This window comes from Phallusia mammillata, chromosome 2 (assembly GCF_965637545.1).
Source record: "Phallusia mammillata chromosome 2, kaPhaMamm4.hap1.1, whole genome shotgun sequence".
Lineage (NCBI taxonomy): Eukaryota > Metazoa > Chordata > Ascidiacea > Phlebobranchia > Ascidiidae > Phallusia > Phallusia mammillata.
The window spans coordinates 23,922,038-23,945,932 of record NC_137253.1 but is presented as its reverse complement, the minus strand read 5'-3'; the positions used below and the strand labels follow the sequence as shown (position 1 = coordinate 23,945,932).

Below are 23,895 nucleotides of genomic sequence, written 5' to 3'. Positions count from 1 at the left end.
ACCCGCGACACTGTTTTCTGGCGGGCCGAGTCCCGTCGCGGCGTCCCGTCGAAAAAAGGGAGGCTAGAATGCAGTGCGAGGCGACCAGGTAGACGCGCGAAAGGGGAAGGGGAAAAATGACTGAGCGGCCCAAGTGACGTCATCGGATCGACGGAAAATGGTCTGCGGCTGACGGTGGATGCGGCTCGCTTGTAATTAGTGACGACGACTTGTTTCGAGGCCGAAAGCAAACATACAAGCGAATGATGAAAGGTGACAAACATCGGAAGTTGATCATCGGCTGTCGTTGCCGACGGAAACTCTTATCTAGCAAGTCGGCAAATTTCGTTCATGTCGGGAATTTGATGTTTGTTGAGACATTAATGATTTATACATTAAGTATAAAGTCTCGAAATTATTGTGTGTATGCTGTGTGTATATAAAGGTTTTTGCGGTTAAATGTATTTTCAATCCTTCAATACGCTTGTGGAATTGTTGCATAAAAAAATGGGAAAACAGTTTTTTAATTTTTTTTTCGTTCTGACCTAAACTAAAATTTTTCGCGAAGCTTTATACTAAAGTAACTGTAAATTATATATATAAGTCATAAGCTTTCAACTAAAGTCTAGTTTCACACTATTAGCAAAAATAATTCGAAACTGATAATTCTGAAATACTAGTTGAAATGTTTTTTTTATGATTTGATGTTGAAAATTTCGAAATATTTTTATTGTATTTTCGCAAGTGTACAACACGCTAAAATAATACATTAGTACGCAGATTATTTTAAAGCAAAAAAAGACATTCTGTATAAATCCGTCCGCAGCGAATAAATAAAAATATATCTTCGTAGCTAATTGGATCGGACTTATTGGCATATTTAGAATTTTGTAATTTGGTTTTTAGTTTGTAAAAATTTTTTTTTGAAATTTGCAGTAAAAAAATGTTTCTTAAAGAGCTGCGAAAGCTTTTCTTAATGTGATCTTACATTTAAAGTGTCACTTTGTTTGAAATTAATAACAATTTGCCCTTGTCGCCGAATCCTTATGGTCAAGGCATTAAACACTCCAAAGCGGCTAATAACGTTTCCAACCTCGGTATTGCATTTCAAAACGTTAAGTTGCCATAAAAAATGTAACTTGTAAGCATATTATTAAACACACAAACAGAACAGGCAGTTTGAAACAACATCCGTATGTGTTTGTTATTAATTTGCAATTATGTTTTTTAATGCATAAAGATAAATATCAGCTTGTTTGAGACGCTTGTGTGCTGCCTGTCGCGCAGCGACGAGCCACAGCTTTTCGCCTCATAGCGCCATTTTGCGGCAAGCAGAAAAACGCTTATACAGATTTTGAACGAAATGCGCGCGCATGACAAACTACAAGCTTCATGAAAATAACAAAACATGATGTCACCACCAGAAAAAAACGAATACTTTTCCAGTCGCAGTACCGGCGTTTATCGATTTTGGCGCAATCTGAAAACATTAGGTTTTGCCAGCAGCAGGGCCGATGTGATGCGTAATTTGCCTCACGGTTGTGGTCCGCCCTGGCTTCAACGTAGGCTGAGAAGGACCCTCTAAGTGCTTGAAGCGCGGTCTGCAAGCGACGAACGGACACTCATGAGCAGCTGAGCTTCCTCGTTGACCGTTTTCATACCCGTTTTGGCGAATCACCGTGCCTCGATTTCAAACAGGCACTTTTGTAGTCGTCCGAATACTTTTCTTTGTTCCGCCTTCGGGAGCCGTCTGCGTTGTTTTCGTGCCCCCAAATTGTCGCAGTTATTTGCGCGCGATCGTCAGCTATTCCGATATTGTTCAGCGTGTTTTGATTTTGCGCGCGCTGCAGCCATAGGCAACTAAACCACATTGAACACGTGACTTTAACACAACTTTTACCACAACGAAACGAAATGAAAAATCAAAGCTTGGTGTTGCTCGCATGGAAACTTCTAAGCACTGGATTATAGTGTATGTTATGGAGCCGGGGCAATGAGATGGCCTTGTTCTCAAGTGGAGCAGCATTAAAAAAATGACCACTGTCTGGGCACCCGCGTGTCTTCTGTTTTACATCCACATGGACAATGAACAGCGTTGGCGACAAGACACTTGTTGTGGGTCTTCTTTCTTGCCACGCTCCCTATCACAGATCAAAGTCGATCCAAAACGGCACACGCCGGCAAACCTCGCTTAAATTGCGCTTTGGACAAGTGCCCCTCCCACCTTGTTGCATTCTGTCTCTTGATATACTTGTGCCGTGACGACGGTGAAAGATTTCGAAGTAAATCCGCCGCCAGCAAGCGACAGATCGACTTGACCAAGTGCTGGGCTATTGTAGCTGTCTGTCGTGCAACTGAGCGATTGGCGTCACTGATCGAGTGTTTTGTATTTGTTTTGCATTTGACGCACTTTCGCTGTCAAAACTCGTGAATGAATCCTTGTTGCATTATGATCTTCCTGAAACCAAATTGCCCTGGTTATACAAGGATGACTTTTCATGCATTTTATATTTAAAAATTATTTTTTTGCACATGTTTCATTTGAATGTTAAAGAGGAGTTTCATATTTTAACATGTTTTACATCTTAGGAGAGAATTTAATTTTTAATATCAGTGCACACCCGGATGTTTTCATATCGCGTGGTCGCCATCGGGCCATACTCATAATCCCAACTGGAACACAAAAATTTTTCAAAGCCGACACCTGAGTCACTTTATGAAAAAAGTCCAAAATAACAGTTCAAAATAACTTTAACCGCAATTTGGATAAAAACTAATAATCGCAAAGTCCTCGGATGTTTAGCGGCGCGAGAAGTCGTTGGTTCATCGATCCGTTACCCCGTTGTCGCTTTGTTCCCTCCATTGCGGTCGCTGCGCTCGTCCTCGGCTCAATATGTGCTTACTTGTTTGGGGCCGAGTTGAGTCTTCAAACGGGTTCTCGCTTATTTTCTTCCCGTCCTCCCGTCAATCACAGACCACGAGAGGCTCAACTCCGCAGCGTGAAGAGCCACTTAGCTTCGCAGTGCTGATCGCGTCCGAACGCTTCGACTTTGCCCAGCTGCCTGGCCGGATTGTACGTTCGGTTCTATTGTGTTGCGACCGATTTCGTTTCGATAGGTCGAGATTGTACATTGAAGAATGTGCGATGTATGACCCGCGGATTAGGCCTGAATGGTTTGCGTATGTCCGGGGACATAGTAAGTGAGTTTTGCGTGATCGGAAGGCCATGGAACGATGAGTCACATTTTCAAACCATTACACTTTCCACTTGAATTCTGAATTCATTTATTTTAGATGAATAAGCTCGCAAGCTTAAGACGAGTCAAGCGGGGGGTAGCATTATCGCTTATGTGTCGCTAGGGTGTGCTGTTGCATTACCTCGACTTTTTTCATTGTCATCGACAGGTTTCAGTTTCTTACAATAAACAAAAGTTGTCTAATTGCGAATATTCCTTACTGTACCTGTAGTGTAAGTAAATAAGTATTTTCAACCCACCGAAACAAACTAATATTCTTTTTAATAAATCAAATTTAAATAGTTTGCCAGTGGTTTCCGTTTGATGATGTTTTTAATACGTCGTTAGGGTATTGGTTATTACTTTGTTGTAATCACATTTTTAAAAAATTGAGTTACACAGACTTGCGGCGAAAAAAATGACTTTACATTATTTCCAAACGATAGCATTATACCTCGCGGGGTTCAATATAGCCACCCATTTACCTAATTTATCACAAGACGGTCTGTATTAAAAATAGGATAATTAGTTGACATTTATTACCGCTACAAATATATTTAAAACTCTGATTTGTGTCAGCCACAATCAATAGTTTGCCTGCAAAAAAGAAACGGACAAAAAATCCCAGCAATATAATCCGGTTATTTGCTTGATTGCTCTAAGTCTTATGCGCTGTCGTTCATCGCCAATATGTAGGACAGCAAGTTTCCGTAAGACAAGTTAGGCTTTGCCCAGTGTTTGAGGAGAAGTGGTTAATCCAGCAGTCTGGAAATCGTCTTGCAACAATAAGGTTTGCCCGAAATCCCAACAGCCACAATTGGAAGTTTGTTTTTCGTTCCATTAAGTGGTCGATAAGAAATAGAGGATCGTGCTAAGTGTGCTGGATAATTTCGTGATAGATCAGGTCACGTAGAAGATTTGCTCTGAACGTGGAGTCTGTGCTAAACATTGTAGTTAGTGGAACTTTGCCAAACAGTGGCAGAAATGGATGGAGTAACAGAACAGAAAAAAAACAGTGTTTGCATGTGAATTGAATATCCATATGTTGATAAATAAGTCTTTGATTGCTGTTGTGAGGTGATTGTGATCTCAACGTTTGTATGGTAAAAAGTAAAAGTTATGACTTACATAAAGGAATCCAGAGATTTCTTCAAATAACGCTATGGTATATTAAACTATTGAGGCGCAAATATGAATTTGACATTGAACGCTTTAATTTGTAGCACGTTTGCCTAGGGTCTGACAAAACAGAAGATATATTGGAAACACTGTTATCTAGTAAGAATATGTTTCCAAACACGACGACACCAAGCAACAATTTGCTTCCGACCTTGCTACAACTACTTGGTTTGGTGACTGGCTTCTTTTGTGGCGCCGGGACCCTTTGGTGTTTGTTTGACCCTTGCTGGAAGGCATCCAGTGCTGACTTGGCGGTACAACCCTACAGTATCTGCTACGGGATTTGGATCGGGTGTACGATTAATAGCGATGGTAGCTGGGTTTGCGATGGCTATTTCGGAAAGACAGTGATCGACCTGAACATTAGCCGTAAGTATTTTAAAAACGAACACTACGTTCTTTGCAAAACCACTCAAAGACAATGAAACCGTAATCCAATGTCAAACCGGGCATATGCCTTGCCAACACAACACTAAAGCGAACACCAACAAAAGAGTTTTCCTTTGGATTTTTAAACCGGGCGTATAAGTTTTTGCAAACGCCTGTTCAGCTTTCTTTATGTAAAGTATTCAACGTTCTTGCTTGTATACTTCGCGGCTTGACTGTAACGTTACATGTGCTTGTTTACAGCGAGACAACATTACTGCAGGGCGGCAGCAATATGCGGGTTTATTTTAATTTCTTTCTCCCTGATGCTTGGTGGATACGGGAGCTACTGCTGCAAGATCAAATCCCTTAGGATGGAACAGAAAAATAAGTGCACTTGTGTGTCAGGGTGGTTTGCCTTACTTGCTGGTACGTTTCCAAGTATTATGAATGTCCAAAGCGGAAATATGTTTGGGGTTCCCGGTACAGTTAAAGTATTTAAAGTTAAAAATATTTACAAAGGCATCTTAATTATCCATCTGTCTTTAATCAGTGGTTCTCAACTCATTTCAGGCCATGGACCACTGGCCCAGTAAAAATAATATCGTGGACCATTTCATTTTTTAGCAAGGTTGAAGTAAGCATACGAAATATTAATTTGGGCTTGAAACGTAATTCTTTAAAACCAATTTTCAAGATGTGAGATACAATTATTAACAGCTAACATTTCGATACTTCTTCAACATGTAAAATGCAATCATCTCTAGTTTATCACCGAATTTAGTGGATGTCTTGTGGACCACCTAAAAAATCATCATGGACCACTAGTGGTCCATGGACCACCAGTTGAGAACCACTGGTCTTTATGATTAACTGTTACATGAAGTATGAATGATTTGCAGAGTAAAAGTCTCAAAGTAAAAAAGGAAGTATATGACTAATTTGGTGGCTCTGGGGAGCTTAAACACCAAGACAATCATCCAACAGTTTGGAACTACTTTACCTAAATAAAGATTTGCTCACTTGTTTCTTAATTGCCTGCCAAATAGGAACTTTGGTGGCATCAGCCGGTTCATGGTATTTGTGGGAAATATACATGGAAAGGAGATGGTATCATCAAGCCGAAAATGCTGGACTTGGTTACACAATTGGCCGTGGAATATGGCTAGCTCTTGCTTCCGGACTTCTGGGACTAATTAGCGGTAAACAACTAACAGTTATATCCGGACAAATAGCATTTTCCTCAAACGTGTCTGGTGTGAAATAAAAGGGTAGTCGGGGGCCGTTTGCACTACAGTACTGTCAACGTACCACAATTTCATCTTGCCTTAGTCTAAACTCTAACCGTTAGTTCAAGAACACCTTAAGAAGTAAGCGTAACAGAATAGGAACTAGGATATAAAAAAGATCGATGTAATAGGAATAGTTTGGCTACAAGGACGTGTATGCAAAGCATTTTGGGTTCAGTTTCGTCAATATAAACTAAATTTCGTTGTCTTTAGTGTTAAAAATGTTTGAAGGTGTCTGTCAGTTGATTTCCAAATCTGAGTGCTGGTCTGGTGAAGACACGGACGACCTGCAGTTCAATACCAACTTTCGTGACTTACCTGTTCCATCAAAGCGAACACATCGTCCAAGATACCAAGATCGACATTATTCACCTCGTGTGCCCTCCGAATACATTTAATTATCAACAATTCCTAAACACGTGTGCCTTAAAACCTGCCTTTTGTTAATACTATCATTCAATTTATTAATTCATAAAAAAGCCTAATGAACGTTTTCTAGATGTAATCAATTTGTGTCTATTTGAAAGTATTCCATGCACTCATAGCTTTATGACACACACGCATAGTAGTCAGGCCTTAGGAAATGTATATGATATATTTATTTATTTTGACGCAAATTGTGATGAGATGAAAATACACAGTTATTGCTTTGACACGGAATTTTGTATGCTGTTGTCTACGTGGACATTGTAATTATAAACATGAAATAGCAACTTTCATTTCGTCGCTCGGTGTTTGGCTAAACATCCTCCTCTCGGTACAGGGGATTTCCGAAGGTGATACCGAAGTCACTTGTCATGGCGCTCATACTTGGAATGCCAGTTACACTGGAATCAACCGCGTTAGCCACAGCAGTTTTCTGTCCAAAATAGACGTTGTATATAGTTGAACGACGTACTTCGTCATTTTCTAATGAAGTATTTAACAACAACAAAAAAAAGATTAAAAGTCGTTGGAAAAAACGTATCCTTTTTGGTTAAATATTTATTAGCTTTAAATTAGAAATGGTGTTTGATTCCAAAGAGCGTCTAGGACTCTAGGGCTTTACAATATGCAACGTAAAAATTTGTTTGTGGGATATAACTAGCTGCCCCCTAGCTACCCCAATTGCCCCCAACGTGCTTGTTTCACAAGACCAAACGGCAAGCGGAAACATTTTGTTAAACATACCAATCCCTTAACAAATGGATAATTCTTTTACCTCATCATAATTCATATCATACATAGGGTTGTCGATGTTCGTCTCGTCATCCTTGTATTGAAACAACTTGAACTTGTTTTGATGCACCAACCTGCAAAAGAGACACGGATAAATAAACTTAAACTTCGTAAAAACAACGTGCGACACGTTTTGGGGATTTTGTGAGGTCAACTATCAACGATCCGGATTTAATGGGTGTTATAGGAGTTTGATAGCGGGAGTGCTTAAGTCTGTTGACTTAAACTGCGTAAATATTTTTCCATTGAGTGGAACCGGTTTTACAGGTCGGTGGCTCACGTTACTCTTTCCGGATAGTTTGTTTGGTTTAGGCCGTAATACTAAGTGCCCTTTAAATTCCGTACCCATTCGAAAGGAAAGTATTTGAAATCAGTTATAATATTGGTATATCGTCAACCACTTTTTACCAAGATTTTTTCTGATAATTTTGTGTGGAGAATATATTGACCTAATAGTCGGATGGTTTGTTATCATTTTGTTTGTAATGTAATGCAATCTCAGGCTTACTCAAATCACGTTCAAAGTTTGTACACAATAACATATTTTCTTACCGCCTATTGTAGTAAATAACTACAGCCGTAATAAGTAACACGCCAGCGATAACACCGATCACAATTCCAGCGACGGCACCAGATGAAAGACTTTGTGATATTCCAGAACCAGAGGCACGCATAGTGACGTTTGTGGCCCCCATGGGGTTTGATCCTGGAAATAAGGGTAAAACTTTACTTGGCTACATTAAGTTCTGTCCGTCATAATTCTCAGATTTGTTTATACTGAACGTTTAAATGATAAAACATATAAGCGCTTTCAACAACGATATTGATAAGTATATTTATCACAACTATTTGTTTGGTTGTGCCTTCCGTGTCGTGACAATTAGGGCGTGATTAACAGATCGTAATTTGTTTCCGAATACGACTATTTTTGCTACCTGATTCAAGGTAGTCCACGACTTCGTTAGCGAACGCCAAAGCCGATTTTCCTGTGTTGGAACCTGTGTTGTCGTCAGTGATCATCACCTGCACGTAGTCGGAGTTTGCTCTCGTATAATAACCTATAAAAGCGACAAAATAAAAAACTCGAACACGCAGTTGTTTAAACTCGAGCAAGTCGATTCATGCTTACTTTGCATGCTGTGTGTTTCTTGGCTCGCTGCTTGGGTAACTGAGTTGATTTTCGACAATACGGAATGGCATCCTTCGTACTAAATATACCGAAGTAAACACTTGTTTGTGGTATTATTTTGTGTTTTATGGCTCGTCCAAGTGCGCTGGACCCATATGCCGTCACTTTTTGCTTTTCGAAAACTAAATATTTTTGAGTTGGACTTTTTGATAAAGTTACGGTTATTTGACGAAAATGTCAGTTCCAGAAAGTAATTAATATCTTGCTTTGAACTTTTGTTGACATGATGAGCTGATTTTGTGCACAAAATGCTCCATGGAGCACCGAGCACAAGCCTACGCAAGTGTTTGAGCACTGGTTCGGCTCGATCAAACATTAAACATTATATAGGATTTATGGCCAACTTACATTTGATTTGCTCAACATTGTGTTGAGATAACTTTCCATTGCCGCTTCCGTGTATCCCGAACCGTACTGAAACGTGACAATAGCGCCACACAGCAGACAGCACTGCCCAACAGCCCTCACCGGACTTTTGCAATTCGAAGACTCCTTGCATTGCATTTTGCTGCATATGTGTCCATGGATATTCTAACGCAATAAGGTAAAAATAAAATGTACCTCAGTTTTAGATTACTTGGGTTGATAATAAGTTCCCACTTACTGCTGTGATCGAAGAACTTCGGCAAGCGCAGCCTGTTGGGTCCGAGCAAAGGTTGTTGGACGGTATGGTGACATCCACCCCGGGTTCTCCTTGGAACTGGTACTTACCACTGCCCGAAGACCGGTAGTCGGCGAATTGACTCGTGGTGTAATACTATTGAAAGCAAATAAATGGAATAAACTGGTTCACAAAACTAGGGGCTGCGTTTACCTTTTGCCATACGGACAATGATTCGACGCGGGTACTGTAAAGTAGATTAGTCGTCCAACTGTTTTGTTCTGGAAACACGGCGTCGTCGTACTCACATGGGACCTGCAAAAGTACCATAGGTCTGATAGATTTATGCTGGTTCGAGAAATTTACCAGTATCGTATGTGTTACCTTTTCTATATCTAGCGAATCCTTCGGGCCTAGCGTTTTGCCACTGGATGAGGCTTGCCAGTTTGAAGTATCAAACCAGTCGTCGACTTGAGGATTGTAATGAAAGACTAGAAAAAAAGGTTAAAAACGCTTTTTTCTATGCAGTACAGTATTAAAAACACAAGTTGAAATCTAAAATCTAGATTCTTTTTTAAAGAATGCATCAAACAAGTTATGTTTTCTCCTTTTCCACAGTTTTTCGAAGTATTAGCGAGTGACTGCTTGTAATAAAAACTGTGTTAAACGGCAGTTTAGATGTGTAAAATAGGTTTGCACGTTGTAATTTACCGTGATCGTGGTTCTGATCATCGTGACATGAACTTAAATCGTTGTCCGTTCCCCAAGAGACACCGTCGCCAAATATAATTTCGCCATTTAATGGCAAGATCTGCAAATATGCCAAATAGATATTTCTTCACCAATTGAGCTATACAGAACATGCGCACAGTGTAATGCAGATAACGGTGCTAGTTAATCAACTTGCGACTGCGTGTCACTAAGCCTGCAAAGCTTAGTTAGTTGAGCGCTATAGTCTCATATGATAAGCAAGCTGTGTTCGGTTCCAATCCAATCGCAGGCAAAATTGTTTCCAGCCTATGACTTACCTCATAGAAATCAAATAAAAATATAACATTTTGATTAAAAATGAAAGAACTTTGCAAACGAAGACGGTTTTACTGTTGTCAATGTATGTTAAAAAACTCGTTTGTTTTCAAGTTGACACGTATTTAGCAGGAAAAGCAAAATCATTCAACTAGTGTAATAAAACAGCTTGTGCAATAAAAATTGAGTAGTTTGTACTTACGATTTCAGTGACTGTAAAGTTGGTCTGTACGAACATTGAAACAGTCTGGAAAACAAGCAAACAATAAAATTGGGTAAACAAGCACCACCTGGTACGCACTGCAACAGTTTTATGGCCCATGCAAACTGCAAGTAGCCTATTGTTCAAAGAAACAAGCAAACAAAGGCCCTTGTCAAAATTTCTATCGAAGCTACATGGTTTTTAAGCCAAATCATTCCAACCACCATGATAAGTTTTGAATGACAACAAAATATCTTTCCATGTCAAGGTATTTTCGAAAAACACGAAAGTTTGAATGTAAAATAGAAATGCTTAAAATTGAGTCAAACTTTGATAGATTTTTTTTGTCATACAAATTTTATGCCTATTGCATTATCAGCAGTAGTTGGTGTCGAACTGCTAAATTCAACTGAAAAATTTATCTTACCGCGTCAATGTCGAAAACGATTTTGTCACCAGCACAAGGAAAGTCATGTTCAGCTTCCAACCAACGATCGGGATTTTCAAAGTTGCTGTTTGTTACAAAAGTCTGTTGTCGACTGATCGCCTGACCTGTATAAAAGAAACGTTTAAGGGTCCAGTAATAACTATCGTCTTGAATTGAACAACACTAATGGTTTCTAGAAATGTTGTCTCTGTTCTACTTACATTTGCACGCTAGAGTCAACAAAGCAAGCAAAACCAAATGGATAGACATGACAGAAAGTACTTTTACTTTTTTCCGAAGTAGTATCTGTATCTTAATTGTCTCGATACTGTAGCCTACAACAAATCAGACCGCTGAGTAAAAAACAGTGAAATCCCGAGCAAACAAAACACACAAACGTTTCCCTCATCCGACAACGTGTCGGGAAAGGCACGAAGCTAAAGAAAATTACTTGTTTTGGATTTTACATTTAGATGTATAACTTATCAATGTTTTTCAAACTTGAATTCTCAAACTTGTTTCGAATCATTGTTTTGTAACCTGTTAACAACCAGTATGGACACTACATTAAACTTACAATAAACACATGTTACTCAGGAAACCTTTTTCACACTTAATTGAATTTTTACAAACCAAATGTTTCCAATGAAATGACTTTTTTAGCATTTTTTATTGGGTAAATTTTGTCTGTTTGTCTCGTGCCATACACGCCGTCCAGCTTGATATAGCATGTTGGATCAGTTCATTTAATGCCGAGATGGGATTCAAACCCACAACCCTATTGGCACAAGGTCAGCTATTGTATCGGCTTATTGCCACAACATTTACGCAAGGCTTTTTGCTGGCATGGCCCTAAATCATTTTTAACCGAGCACGACTTTTGATACATTGCATCCTGATCTTCAACATAAAATAGATGTGGACACGATATTGCTCTGAAATTCTAATGCTGCTTGCTGTTTAAATGCGATGAAACAATGGTGTTGTACAATTACCACACCCAAAAAAGCAATAAAGATTCCAAGCCAAAATTAAAACATAAACACCACTACGCCAAATTAACACACACATTTGTACAACTTTGTCACACGTTTATTACATTGTGAACTGGTGTAACAGGTTTTTCTGGTGGGCGTTTACAGCAGTGGATTTTTTAATACGTAGAACGCCAGTTTATATATGAATATATTTTGCCTGAACCCTTAAATTTTCTTACATTTTGAAACTTTTAAAATCCCTGCCACTAACCCAAGATACGTCCCACATTAAGATAAAGTGAAAACAGCGTTGTCTGATATGTCACTGAAGAAGAAAAAAGAACAAGGTATGCTCAAAATAGTTCAGCTGTTCAAAATGTTATTTAAAGATATTTGAGCAAATTCTGGTTTGGCTTCTTCGATGGTAACAATTATGCGCAACTTCGGAAACATTTAACTTGTAAACAAGTCCATGTTGTGTGTTACATGAGAATATTAGGACTGAATTGTTCCTCTGGGTTTTCATACAAAGTAGAGCATTACAATTATCGGACAATTTTTGCTTTACGAACTTGCCAAAATGGTTTGAAACGTTTGTTAAGTAATGTAATTTATACCAGCCGTATAACAAGTTGTAATATCTGCGTAAATGTGCGAGTTTACGTTTTTGTCCTTATTTGTTTGAAACTTTGTGCCAAATAAAAACAGCTATAATTTGACCATAAACAATTACAGCAAACTGTACAACAGCAAGTTTTGCTGATTAAAAAAGGGGTACAAAATTAAAATACCGATTACAAACAAAATTTGTAGATACAGTACAACATGTCAGAACCACTAAATGTAGAACCACAATCAAAAGCGAACTTTGCCTTAAAGCCCTAAAGTAAATACACATCGTTATACGTCCAACTACTGTGAGAATGAAAACCAAAAAACAAATATATGCAAGCTCGAAAACAGTCGGTCTTTATGTTTGCGTGATGTAATTTTGGGTTTGCATGTTGATGCCCAAATAAACATTATGTACAACTTCGAAATCGTTTCAAATGAAGCAACGCATTTTACACAGCGCACAGGCATTCTAAAAATTTTCCAAATCAGATGTGTCCACCTGGATCCTCACAAAGATCGTGTCTTCCTTTACGTAAGAGCTTCCATCCACCACGTTGTGAGCGACGAACAATGGACACCCGGATGCGATGTTCATGTCAGAGTTTGGACGTTTGAACGAAGATGAAGATGGATCAGGACGAAATGTGTCCGTAAGATGCTTTCGGTCCGGCCCTTGATCGAGAAGGAGCAAAGTAACCTACATAAAATAAAGCAATGAGACAACAAGATCTAAACCGGGGTCGCAACCAAGAGCAAAAATTAGCTTCATGGAGATTGGAGTCAAACATATTTTTAAACACAGTTTGGTTGGAACGACAGGGTCCGGATACAAACAGTTCTAAATTGGGAATTTGATCACCCAGGACCAGAAAAATATAGGTACGATTGGCACCGGTTAAAAGATCATAAATGTCTTCACAACTGTAATTGTGATCAACTGGAAACTCGTGCAACACCCCTAGGTTTGCGAATAGACAAAAACAATGTTAGTGGACGTTGCTGTTTCACCATGTTGATACTAAAACAATTTTTCTTTGTAACAGGCTAACAGCATTCAAGTTCAACTGATCAGAAAATATGGTTCGACACGATGTACAGTAAAGTCGGAGTAGCTGCTTTTAAGGCTTTCATATCTTCCAATCCAAATGGAGGCAAATTTTTAAAAAGGGCGTTGTCCAGGTTTACGCAAGTTTGGATTAGATTGACGAAAATTAAACAGCGAGCAAATGATGCTATGGTACTAATAATGTTAGCTATGTGTAAATAAGGCAGTTGGGAGAAACACCCAGTTTTCGCAATAATGTTGCAGTTCAACGAAACTCCCTAAGTCGTCATAAATCTGAACACGTGTTGTGACAAGTGGATTGAAGTGAAACTGAGCTAGTTAGACTTGGCCAACACCGTGTAAAAGTCCCCGTTATAGTCAGCTGGCTTTTTGTGGCACTACGTAATTCAGTTTCCTGGGACGGGAATTACCCACATAAAAAACGCAACCACGTATTGAAAAATTCCAGCAACTTTCCCAAATACGACAATTTTGAAACAATAAGTTCAGTATCTCCATTATGTTCATTTTCCTAGTTTCTAATAATCACAAATCAAATTAGCCATAATCCACCAATCAAGCCCTTCCCTATTTTGCATTTTAACATTGCACAGCTATTTCCTGCTTGATGATTGCAGTTGTGTTGTTATGGTTTTTGTTTTTTAGCAAGCGAAATAAATATATCTAACAATGCTAACTGAAACAATTTCAAAGAGTGTATTACATGGCATCAAATCATACCAGAATATGTCATTCACAATAATTTCACTGTAAGTACAGAAGCTTACCTTCCCTTTTTCTAGAGTTTAGTAGTACCACTCCTTGTACCAAAGTTGTAATGCCTTACAAGAACATTGATCCATGTTTAAGGTAATCAGAGTTCACAAGCTCTTTTGACTCTCTAAGATTAAGGAAAAATCCAACATACCTTTTGTCTGAATGGCCATGGCAACAGTGGATCATAATCTCCTTTCATCACCACAAAGAACAATGACATGTGTGTACCTTTGCCTGTGAAATTATAACAATAGTGAACCAACCACCTTCCCAGTTATCTTGGTTTAAGTGTTAAACCTAAATTGGATTAGTGTTGTTATTAGTTTTGATAGAATCAGTATTGCTCTATCTTGATCAGACACAAAAGGAAATTAATAACTAGCTAATGCAGCAAATCCTTTGTAGACGGATTAATACTGCTGGTTAATAATCATCATATTAAGGAAGTAGCTTCGCTTTCATTCATAGTTTAATAAGTATGGGCTAGGGTTGGCAACCTTTTGTGTCCCCTTGTACCAACATTTTTCACTATATTATCTGCCTATGCAAATTGGGCAGAAGAACTGGAAAATTAAATCAGAAGCCTGACCGGGGTTGCATGCACATCCTTTTGTAGCAACTAGAAACAACTATGAGATCATAACTTGCTTAGCAATACTAAGCATAAATTTTACACAAAATATTAACATACATGCTCAATGTTTGTAAATATTTAGGTTTTAAGTTAAATTTGCTTATAACTCGATCAGACTGACCACAGTTACCAGTCTCAGACAAAAGTCTCCCCTGTTGCAAGATAGAACTCGAATAATATGTTACAACAGATGGTTTTTCTTAAACAACCTCAGTTTTTTTGTGGTAAGACATTGCTATTATAGGATTTGTGGAATGGTATTCTTTTAAATGTCAATTTGTTGAGGCTTTTTCCAGAATTTCCAAACATACCCATCCCATCTCCATTTAAGTATATCCGAGCACACATCTTGTATCCATAGCGACTAGTGTAAAATGGTTGGCTGTAAAGTGACAAACTTCTGCCCGCTACAGCTTCTCGCTTGCGTCGTGCATAGTCTTTAATCTTCCACACCAGAACGCCATTGTAACTTGTGTTTTCCAAAACCTAGAAATATATTAGATGTAAAACTCGAATAGTAGCTTTGTATATATTTACATTTTATACATTCTATACCATATTTACTGATTTACTGTTCGCACCATTTGACCCACTATTATGGTTGTTTTGCAAGCAAAAACGAACGTGTCCCCACACACATGTTTATGCGAAATGATTACAGTAAAAATTGTGAGAATATTTTTAGATCATCAAGGACAAATTAAGCTATGTTGTGACAAAATCAGACTAGTTGTGTTCTACAATACCTAAAAGTCAGTGACCTCTCATCACACAGTGGCCAAGGTGACAATGACTGTTTAATGACAATTTAAAAAAAAAACGTTTAGTTTTTATACATTGAGGTCAACGACGATTTGCCTGGTATCGTTTATTGAGTTTAAATCAGATGTAAGGTACGAAACCTTTGCCAAAACTGTAAATGTGTGCGCTTAAAAAACCACACAGGAAAGGGGACCCATGTATATTTTTGAATTTTGTAAGCTTTTATGGTTTTCGTTAAACCTCTTTCTTTAAAACAAATGACAGTATAAAGTTCCATTAAATTAACCCAAAGCATTGTACTTTTACCTTTATTGACCATGTCTACTACTTTATCACGCTTTGTATCTTTTTTATCACAATGAAGCTATCTATGGTTTGGTTTTGATTGTATAGTTTATTTTAAATTTTGCTATGACTTTTATCACCAAATAAAATCAACGTAAATCAGCATTTTTTCACCTGGAATCGCAGATCCATCTCAGCTATTCTGACATCATACATACCAAGTTGTCTTTCAAATGCATCAATAACTTGCATTATGTTGTCTGCAAGTAATATGTATAGAATAAAATTCAAATTGGCACAAAAACTGGGTGAATACCAGCTAGTTCTACCTCAAACAGAGGTAGATAATATATGTCCACCAAAATATAAATCCTACTACCCAACATTGTAAAAGTTACAATAAAAAGTGATAAAATGGCATAAGACACAGTATATGTTCTTCAACACTCGAATAACCCCAAAAATTTAGATCAAACACAAAATGTAAAACATACGAGTTTGAACTACCACTTTTTTATCCACCTGGTAAAGGAGCACCACCGCTTGGGGTCCCTGAACTGCGAGCACTGGTCTCTACTTTTCTCTCTAGTGCTTCAATTTTTTGCCTTAGGGTGGTAATATCCAGCATTGCATCTTCAATCTTCTTTTTTAATTCTTCAATTTTTAGGTTATTAGCTTTAGATGCATCTGATAGTTCTTTTTTTAGAGCGATGTTCTTGTCAGTTTGCGATGCTACCATTTTCTACAAAAGAAAACATACATATGTGATGAATACACAATGACATTTATAAACCAAATTTAGCTACAAAGCATATTATAGCATTTTTGTAAGTCATAGTTCAACAAAAATATTTTTTAAACTGTGTCAATAAGCTTTTGCAAACATTTACATTTATGTTTGGAAACACATGGTTTACAAACAAAGACTAGTACAGATATGTAATTCCATACAAAGAAAAGTAAAAGACAGGTGTACCTGCAAATGGGGCAATGATGCCAATGTTTTTTTGATAGTTTGTATGTCATTAAAAGAAGAATCAGCTTTTTGACCACTTAAGTTAGCCAAAGTTTTCAGTTCCTGAAACATGCGCTGCAATGACTTGAATTTCAGTTCCACATGACCCTAGAAGAAAGTAGAACATATTCACATGTTATTTCAACAAAACAGTAAACTTATGCAACATGACATATTTATTTATACATGTACATAAAGGTGATATACATAAAGATAAGCTGTCCAAAAGGTTTCTTCTCTGTTATGTTTGTCAAAAAAATTGTTTTACCTTAAAGATGATCAAACAATTTGTTAATTAATACATAACGTTTTGTTTTTTTTGTAATCAAATATGCAGTAATTGTTTCAGTAATGACAATCAACGTTTACCTTGTAAGTTTGAAAATCCTTCTGTGACTCAAAGGAAAATGGTCCATCACTGCTAGATAGCTAGGGAAAAACGAGCAGCTATGTATATACACATCCACTTGTTTTATTCAATAGGATGTACTTACTATTGAACTTGGATCAAAATCACCATTCATTGAACCTGGCGGCCCACGGACTGCATTTAAATCATGGGGTGAACTTTGTGTTGGCAAGGAATCGTGGAGATCTTCATCTTGTTGTGATGTAGCCTGAAATAATAGTTTTGCATTTGTTTTAACCTAGTGAGTTGTGGCTTAAAAATACCTGCAATATAATGTACAATACTTTGTGTAACATTTGTTTGGTATCGCTGCATCCAAACTTTGTTGCAACAAAACAGTCTTTAACTTTGATATTGAAAAAAAGTTAACAAAAGATACCAACCAATTTTTATCTATCATTTGCATTACCTGCTGTGGATCAACTTCCATTCTAGTTTAGACTTTGAATGTGTGCCTTTTTAACTGTAATAACAATCGAACTGAAGTCTCCACCACTATTTGAAAGTCAACAACCAAATATTTGGGAAGTGTAGCTGTCACTCCTGTCAAACCGTTATGTTAATCGTTAGCAATAACGTTTAACTGTTGGGACATAAGTCCGGTAAATATTTTTAATATAACCATAACACTTAACCATATAAATTTAAAATTTATGTTAAGATTAAAAAAAATTTACACACTGCCTGACTCAAGTCGAAAATTATTGGTACTTGATAGATAGCTAGTTAATAGTTATAACATATAATTTTCCCTTATAAAACCTAGTAATATCGTTTAAAAGACAAACACAATAAATTTGCAACATGGGACAAAACAAATTACGAACGCCAACGCCAGGTCGCCAACAGTGAGTCCAACACCACGAATAACCCCAGGGGTTTTCCCTAGAATTTTTACAAAAAAAGGATTTAGTTACGTCAGGCTCGCAATTACAAAAGGGCTATTATGAGTCAAACCGGGGCTAACACTTAGAAATTTAAGACATCCCAAAGTTTACTTACAAAAAAAACAAAGTTTGTCAAAAAATTCCAAGGTAATAAAATACACAAAATAAATAGGCCTACTCCAGTTTACATAATGAGTTTACAAATTTTCCCGTAGCTAGTACTGCAAAAGCCTAAAATACAAGTAAAATAAAAATGGTTAAGAAAGCAAAATGATTTTTTCTGGTGTGCATTACATTTTCTGGAACGTATCGCATAAAACAAAGCGTACGTGCCGGGTTAACTTTTCAATCAACTTGCAAGAGTTGGCAAGGCTTCAAACACGTAACTTAAAATGATCTGACCAGTAAAAAGATGATTTGTGTTGGGGCAACAGTATAGGTGAAATTTGGACTTTCGGTGACATTAAAAATACCAAGGTATCAAAGGTTTTTTCCTAGATCCCAAGCTCATAGTTGAAAGTCCTGTAGCCGCTGCTGCCTCGATGGCGACTTGTTAAAGGCGGCTACAGTGTAAACTATGATGTTCATTGCAAATTGTTTGGTGAGTCTGATCTTTGCATCTCAATTACAGCTGACTGATTACAGCCCCACAGAGTGTTTCTTATTTCTTTGTATTCTTGAGTAAACGTTTAAAGGCGAACGATTAAATCAGCTTCCACATCCCCAAAGGGAGAAAAATAGAAGAAAATAGACTACCAGATGACTAAAAATAGTCTAAGAATAGACCCAGAATTCCCCCAGAATGGACCGGCTATTTATAGAAATGCGAAAACTTGGTTTTACAGTAAACCTTTTTTCCTTTCAATTATAGAATTTATTTTATGGCAAAGGTGCGATTTATAATGTCATAGCGCCGCCTAACCGAGCTGCTATGCTTCTTCTCAAGTACGATCGGCTGCGTTCTACTTTAAACTTGAAACGGAAACGACAGTATAAACAAGAGGAAGTATGCGTAATGATGAACAAACACCTGTTTGTGCAGAACATTCTAGAATAACAAAATGACTCAAAATATCTTATGACTTGCATGAGAACGGAAATACCAACACTTGCATCCAGTTAAAAAGAGGTTAAACACTTCCCCTACATGCTGTGCAACATTATTGCAAACAACATGCTAACGTTAAACATAAACTTTGTGCACATTAATATCATGACCGCTACAGTCCCAAGGAGTATCAGCCCTTTGGCAGTGGTGGGATTCAGCCGGTTCGCAGCCGTTTTATAGAACCGTCTCACGAAATTTTATGAGTTTAGCGAACCGGTTAGCATTACTGGTCAGAACTGACTGAAAAATATAACTTTTATGATAGAACCGGTTGACAAAAGAAAAAAATGAATCCCACCACTGGCCCTGGGTCAAACCCAATATTAGCTGTGCTTGTCCGACTGTTTTAAAGACGTTGCAAACCGCAGATTTAAAACCTTTTTCTTCTTTATCTTTTACCGAATATAACAGATAAAATTAACCTTACCTAAGAATACTCATACTGCTCGAAACACGCTAAATTTGTATTCATCACACAACACATTTTTGTATTGGTCGAAGTTCATGAATAAGCCGTGTTTAGTAGGCTTAGCCTATCCTTCCAATTACTTTTTTATTCTACGTATTTTGGCACACTATGGGATTTATTATTTTTTTAGGTAACCATTTGATTTATTTGTCCTACGAGAAAATAATAGCAAATAATATAAACAAAACATTTTTCAATTATGATTGACATTATGCCTGGCAGCAACAGCTTATATAATAATAAGTGTTTGATTATGATGTCTTTTATCATACAAATTTATCGATATCAGTATTGGAATATAAAAGGAATTTATAGACCAAATGCTGACAGTAAATGGATGGACTCTAGCCTATCTAATTAGAAATGATCCGACCTACAAAAGTTTTCGACCACAAAAGAATTGGCAACAAGTTTTATTAATCGCTTTTCATGTTTTTCTGCGGTTTTTGTTTTTTACATTAGCAGAACTGTAATAGTCGCTGCCGACTTTTTTCTTCTTTGTCTGGCGTTGTTCAGCTCGTTTCTAGAAAACAAAATACGTTAAGAACAAGCAATACCATATTTAACAAACATATTACGAACTTGTTTGGAAGTTTTGACGGCAAATTCATCCTTTGTTTTAGCGTCTGCGAAAACACAAAGGCACTCAAATTATAGGTCTAAATATTCTCAGCAAGAAGATACAGGCCAATATCTGGTAATCTTCTGCACTCAGATAATGGCTTGTATCTCCCTGCTGAACAACATGATCAAGTAAGAAAAAGTTAGATAGGAAAAGGTAGACGAAAGGTTGCTCACCCTCAGACTTGTTGCCCTTTGCAGCTTTGCGCTTTTTACGGCGAGCAGTCAGGGGAAGATCCTCTCTGTTCATTGAATCCGTGAAATTCGTCACTGTATCAAATCTGCGCTGTTGGCTGGTGGACAAAAACTTACGAAGCTTCTTTAACTTTGTGTCGGCTTGATTCAGTTTTGTAGGTGCCTTCGACGGGGTTTCACTACGCGAGGGCAATACGACGTCCTCTTCCAAGCATTCAATCTGATCAGGAGTTTCGCTTTTATCAGCAGATATTTCTTCATCCGGTTTTGAATCTACTTTCTCACTGTTGTCCAGTTCGTCTGTGAATTCAAGACCCACTTTAACTTGTGCGAGATCTTGTTCCACTGGTTCTAGCTGCTTTTCCAGATCCACAGCAGTTGCTGGTTTATCCGTGTCAGTCTTGTCGGTGGTCTCGACCTCATTGGTGGTTTCCGTTGCGGCTGTGTTAGCTTCAGTTTCGGTTGTCTAAAAAAAGTTCAAAATGCTGTGAAATGTTCAACAAACAATTAAGCAGTTTCAAACCTCTTTCATTCCTGGTGGTCGCACATAGTAAGGGATTCTACCTCGCTGCCAATCGTTTAGAATCATTTTTGACACGGTTTTCCAATCTGGCAGTCCACCCTGCAATAAAGTGTATTAGCAAAGCAACCCTTCAAATAAACGTTTTAACAATGGAACTCTTTTAAACATTTTACCTTTAACAGCTTTCCCATTCTGTTTGCCATCTGTGTTAGGAAATCTTCGGAATCTTTCCAGTCTGTTACTTGGTACTGACGTGCCATATATTCCGGTTTGACCCGTCGTAGGATTTCGGCTATGTGTTGGTCAGGCTCTTGAACGTATTCGACGCGCACCTGGTCAGGGAATGACATGTGAGGGTAATAAGAAGGTACTGCTGAAACTTGCTTGAAAAGTTAAAGGTTAAAAATCGACTATCCCCTTTACGCAAAGAATTTGTCTTAACATGTACCTAAGAACAATTTCAGTGTATGCTGTGAGGCATAAAAGTAATTGCGATTTGGCATTTTAATTAAAACACTTGCTACTGAACAGCAACTAAATTTATCTGCTTACCACTCCTTTCAAAATAATTTCTGTCTCTGTGTCACCACTTGGCTGTACAATTCCTGGACAATCAACCAGAAAAATACGTTTCATAAGAGTAATATATTGCCACACCTAAACAAATGCAGTTTTTATACATACGCAGTTTACTGAGACTGAAAAACGAATTCATGTAGTATACTTTACCTTTGTTTCTCCAGCAAGAGGAGCTACTTTGCACACTTTCTTTTTCCTCAGAGTGTTAATAATAGAACTTTTACCAACATTGGGATAACCAATAAAACCACAACTAATATTTTTCTTTTCAGAGTGGAGCTAAAAAAGCAATAGTCTCAGTTTATTGGGAAGTGCAGTTAATATTTCTGAAATTAAAGTTTTTGAATGCCTACCTTTCCAAATTGACGCAACAAGTTTATAAGAGCCCCTTTACCAAAAGGGTTTGTGATAGAGGCATGAAATGCAACTGTTGGATGTTCACTTGATAAAGTAGCGACCCATGCTTTCTGCATTAAAATATATTGTTTACAATCAGCAATACTAGCAACAACTTCAAGCTGTATATAAAAACACACTTACTGTCACCCAAGTTGGAACAAGATCCACCTTGTTGAGTACAAATATCAGGTGTTTGTGAGGTTTTTCTTGTGTGAGATACTTCTCCACTCTACCACATCTTGTTCCCATTGGATCCCTCGCATCCAAAACTTCAATAACTACATCAGAGCAATCCAACACCTTAAAATGTGAACACAAAATTTACAGTCATGTGCAGATTTTGTATTTGAGTGTATAGAACACACTTTGTACAACTCATTCCAAATTCTTCTTGATTGCCCAGCATTGTTGTAAAAGGCTGCTGCAATTTCATGTGTGCCATCACTGTCCCTTACTAAGTCTTCATCTTTATCTGCATCATATGCTTCAGTACTGGTGGCAATCTGAAATTTATCGGCATCAGTAACATCAACGCATTGAGAGAACAACTTAGTTTCCACACAGCTTACAAAGTAATGTGTTATGTTCTGTACTTACTTTAGCATTAAGTTCTGATAGATCAGCAACAGCAATGTTTGGGCGTTTCCGCTTGGACTTTTTGCCAAATGTTGACTCAAAACTTTCTGTATCAAGTATGTGAACACGCGAAGTCTGTGCAAATCAAACAGGCTGGTATCATATTATTTACAAATGGAAAAAAGTAAGCACATTTTTGTTAGGCTGCAAATTGTTAAAAAAAGTGTTTAAAAAAATATATTTTGAGCTATATATCGGTATCAAAAGTAAACATATATCCATTATATTTTGTTCTACAATATAAATTGTTGTGACTCCTACCTTTGCACGATCATGCAACAAAGACATGGGAAGTTTGCTCGGCTTTAAAATCATCTGATAAGGGTCTTTGATAACTTTTCCTATTTCTGTTTGAAACTTCTGCAAACTATTTTGAGATATTACTCGCGTGTTTCCTGAAAAAAATACACATCCAAATTAGTATAAATTGTGTGTGACCTGACATATTGACAAGACAAAACAACTACTTACCAAACCACCTTCTGTTGGGCTCCACCCGTGCCTGTACACCTGACGCAACTTCTGATTGAAATTCTGCTGCTTTGATGACTTGTCCCTTGCGATTTCTGCAGTTCATACCAAGTCATAAAAAAGTTTTAAAAGAACTACCACCTATATGAGTGTTTGGTTTAAGATCATATTACACCACCACTTCAGATAAAGTTTCTGGTTATCCTGTGTTACACTGAAATAATGTGGTGATACCAAGAAGCATGCATGGTGCAGAGTTGCTGTAGCACCAACGCAGTTTTCTATTACTTGTTACTAACCTTAACCCTCGAATCAATAATTAAAACAGAACGTTGATCTGTTACAACTGTTTGGTGCATAGTAAGTTCATGGAACTCATGTAAGTTTAAGGCATGGGACACAAAACGCAAATATGTGTTTAAAAAAATAAAACAAACCTGATTGGCTTTCCACCCTTGTACATATTTAATCGTTTGATTGTTGATTGGGATCGCATGTTTTGTCCACCTTTGGCCATCACCTGCAGACGATCTGGAAGCAAATGAGGTGTAAAAAACCTTGTTACAACTACAACACAGTGTAGCACTGGACACCAATTACCTGGATTTGTACTTGCATTGGATTTACTAATTGTCTTCTTTCCCCTGCTTCTAAAGGGCTTGATTTTTGCCATTTTGTTTGTTTTAATGCTACCCTTAATGTTTAGTAAACCTGATTTAAATATACACATATAAATAGTTTTAATTTAGACAGTAACCGCAATACACATGCTTAAT

The 23,895-nt window shown here is 37.6% G+C and overlaps 4 protein-coding genes across 5 annotated transcripts; 1 reads left to right on the top strand and 3 right to left on the bottom strand.

Annotated features, from left to right (window-relative positions):
- Positions 1-4,226: 4,226 nt before the first annotated feature.
- LOC145214981 (claudin-1-like) lies at positions 4,227-6,702 on the top strand. Of its 2 annotated transcripts, none has more exons than XM_080083630.1 (4): positions 4,227-4,763; positions 5,025-5,189; positions 5,810-5,962; positions 6,263-6,702. In XM_080083630.1, the coding sequence occupies exons 1-4, from the start codon at positions 4,502-4,504 to the stop codon at positions 6,445-6,447; spliced, it is 765 nt and encodes a 254-aa protein (XP_079939756.1). In that variant the 5' UTR covers positions 4,227-4,501; the 3' UTR covers positions 6,448-6,702. The 2 variants fall into 2 exon arrangements, with proteins under 2 accessions (XP_079939756.1, XP_079939757.1); XM_080083631.1 differs by having other exon boundaries at positions 4,407-4,763; positions 6,281-6,702.
- Positions 6,703-6,727: 25 nt separating this feature from the next.
- LOC145213187 (protein amnionless-like) lies at positions 6,728-10,982 on the bottom strand. The gene is made up of 13 exons (XM_080081417.1): positions 10,934-10,982; positions 10,713-10,837; positions 10,286-10,330; positions 9,769-9,868; positions 9,442-9,548; positions 9,271-9,372; positions 9,061-9,213; positions 8,805-8,987; positions 8,397-8,475; positions 8,203-8,325; positions 7,820-7,973; positions 7,251-7,341; positions 6,728-6,908 (listed from the first exon to the last, which is right to left on the bottom strand). Exons 1-13 carry the CDS (start codon positions 10,980-10,982, stop codon positions 6,789-6,791), a joined length of 1,431 nt encoding a protein of 476 aa, XP_079937543.1. The 3' UTR covers positions 6,728-6,788.
- A 653-nt stretch (positions 10,983-11,635) lies between these two features.
- LOC145214623 (TNF receptor-associated factor 3-like) lies at positions 11,636-18,083 on the bottom strand. Its single transcript, XM_080083180.1, has 10 exons — positions 18,059-18,083; positions 17,641-17,774; positions 17,317-17,439; positions 17,192-17,251; positions 16,784-16,930; positions 16,330-16,549; positions 15,982-16,067; positions 15,072-15,246; positions 14,278-14,360; positions 11,636-13,001 (listed from the first exon to the last, which is right to left on the bottom strand). The coding sequence occupies exons 2-10, from the start codon at positions 17,659-17,661 to the stop codon at positions 12,774-12,776; spliced, it is 1,143 nt and encodes a 380-aa protein (XP_079939306.1). The 5' UTR covers positions 17,662-17,774; positions 18,059-18,083; the 3' UTR covers positions 11,636-12,773.
- A 1,020-nt stretch (positions 18,084-19,103) lies between these two features.
- On the bottom strand, positions 19,104-23,853 carry LOC145212113 (uncharacterized). The gene is made up of 15 exons (XM_080080146.1): positions 23,720-23,853; positions 23,557-23,650; positions 23,120-23,214; positions 22,910-23,043; positions 22,610-22,723; positions 22,378-22,515; positions 22,154-22,312; positions 21,967-22,080; positions 21,764-21,892; positions 21,587-21,691; positions 21,208-21,366; positions 21,035-21,133; positions 20,494-20,977; positions 20,278-20,321; positions 19,104-20,218 (listed from the first exon to the last, which is right to left on the bottom strand). Exons 1-15 carry the CDS (start codon positions 23,847-23,849, stop codon positions 20,123-20,125), a joined length of 2,094 nt encoding a protein of 697 aa, XP_079936272.1. The 5' UTR covers positions 23,850-23,853; the 3' UTR covers positions 19,104-20,122.
- Positions 23,854-23,895: the final 42 nt, after the last annotated feature.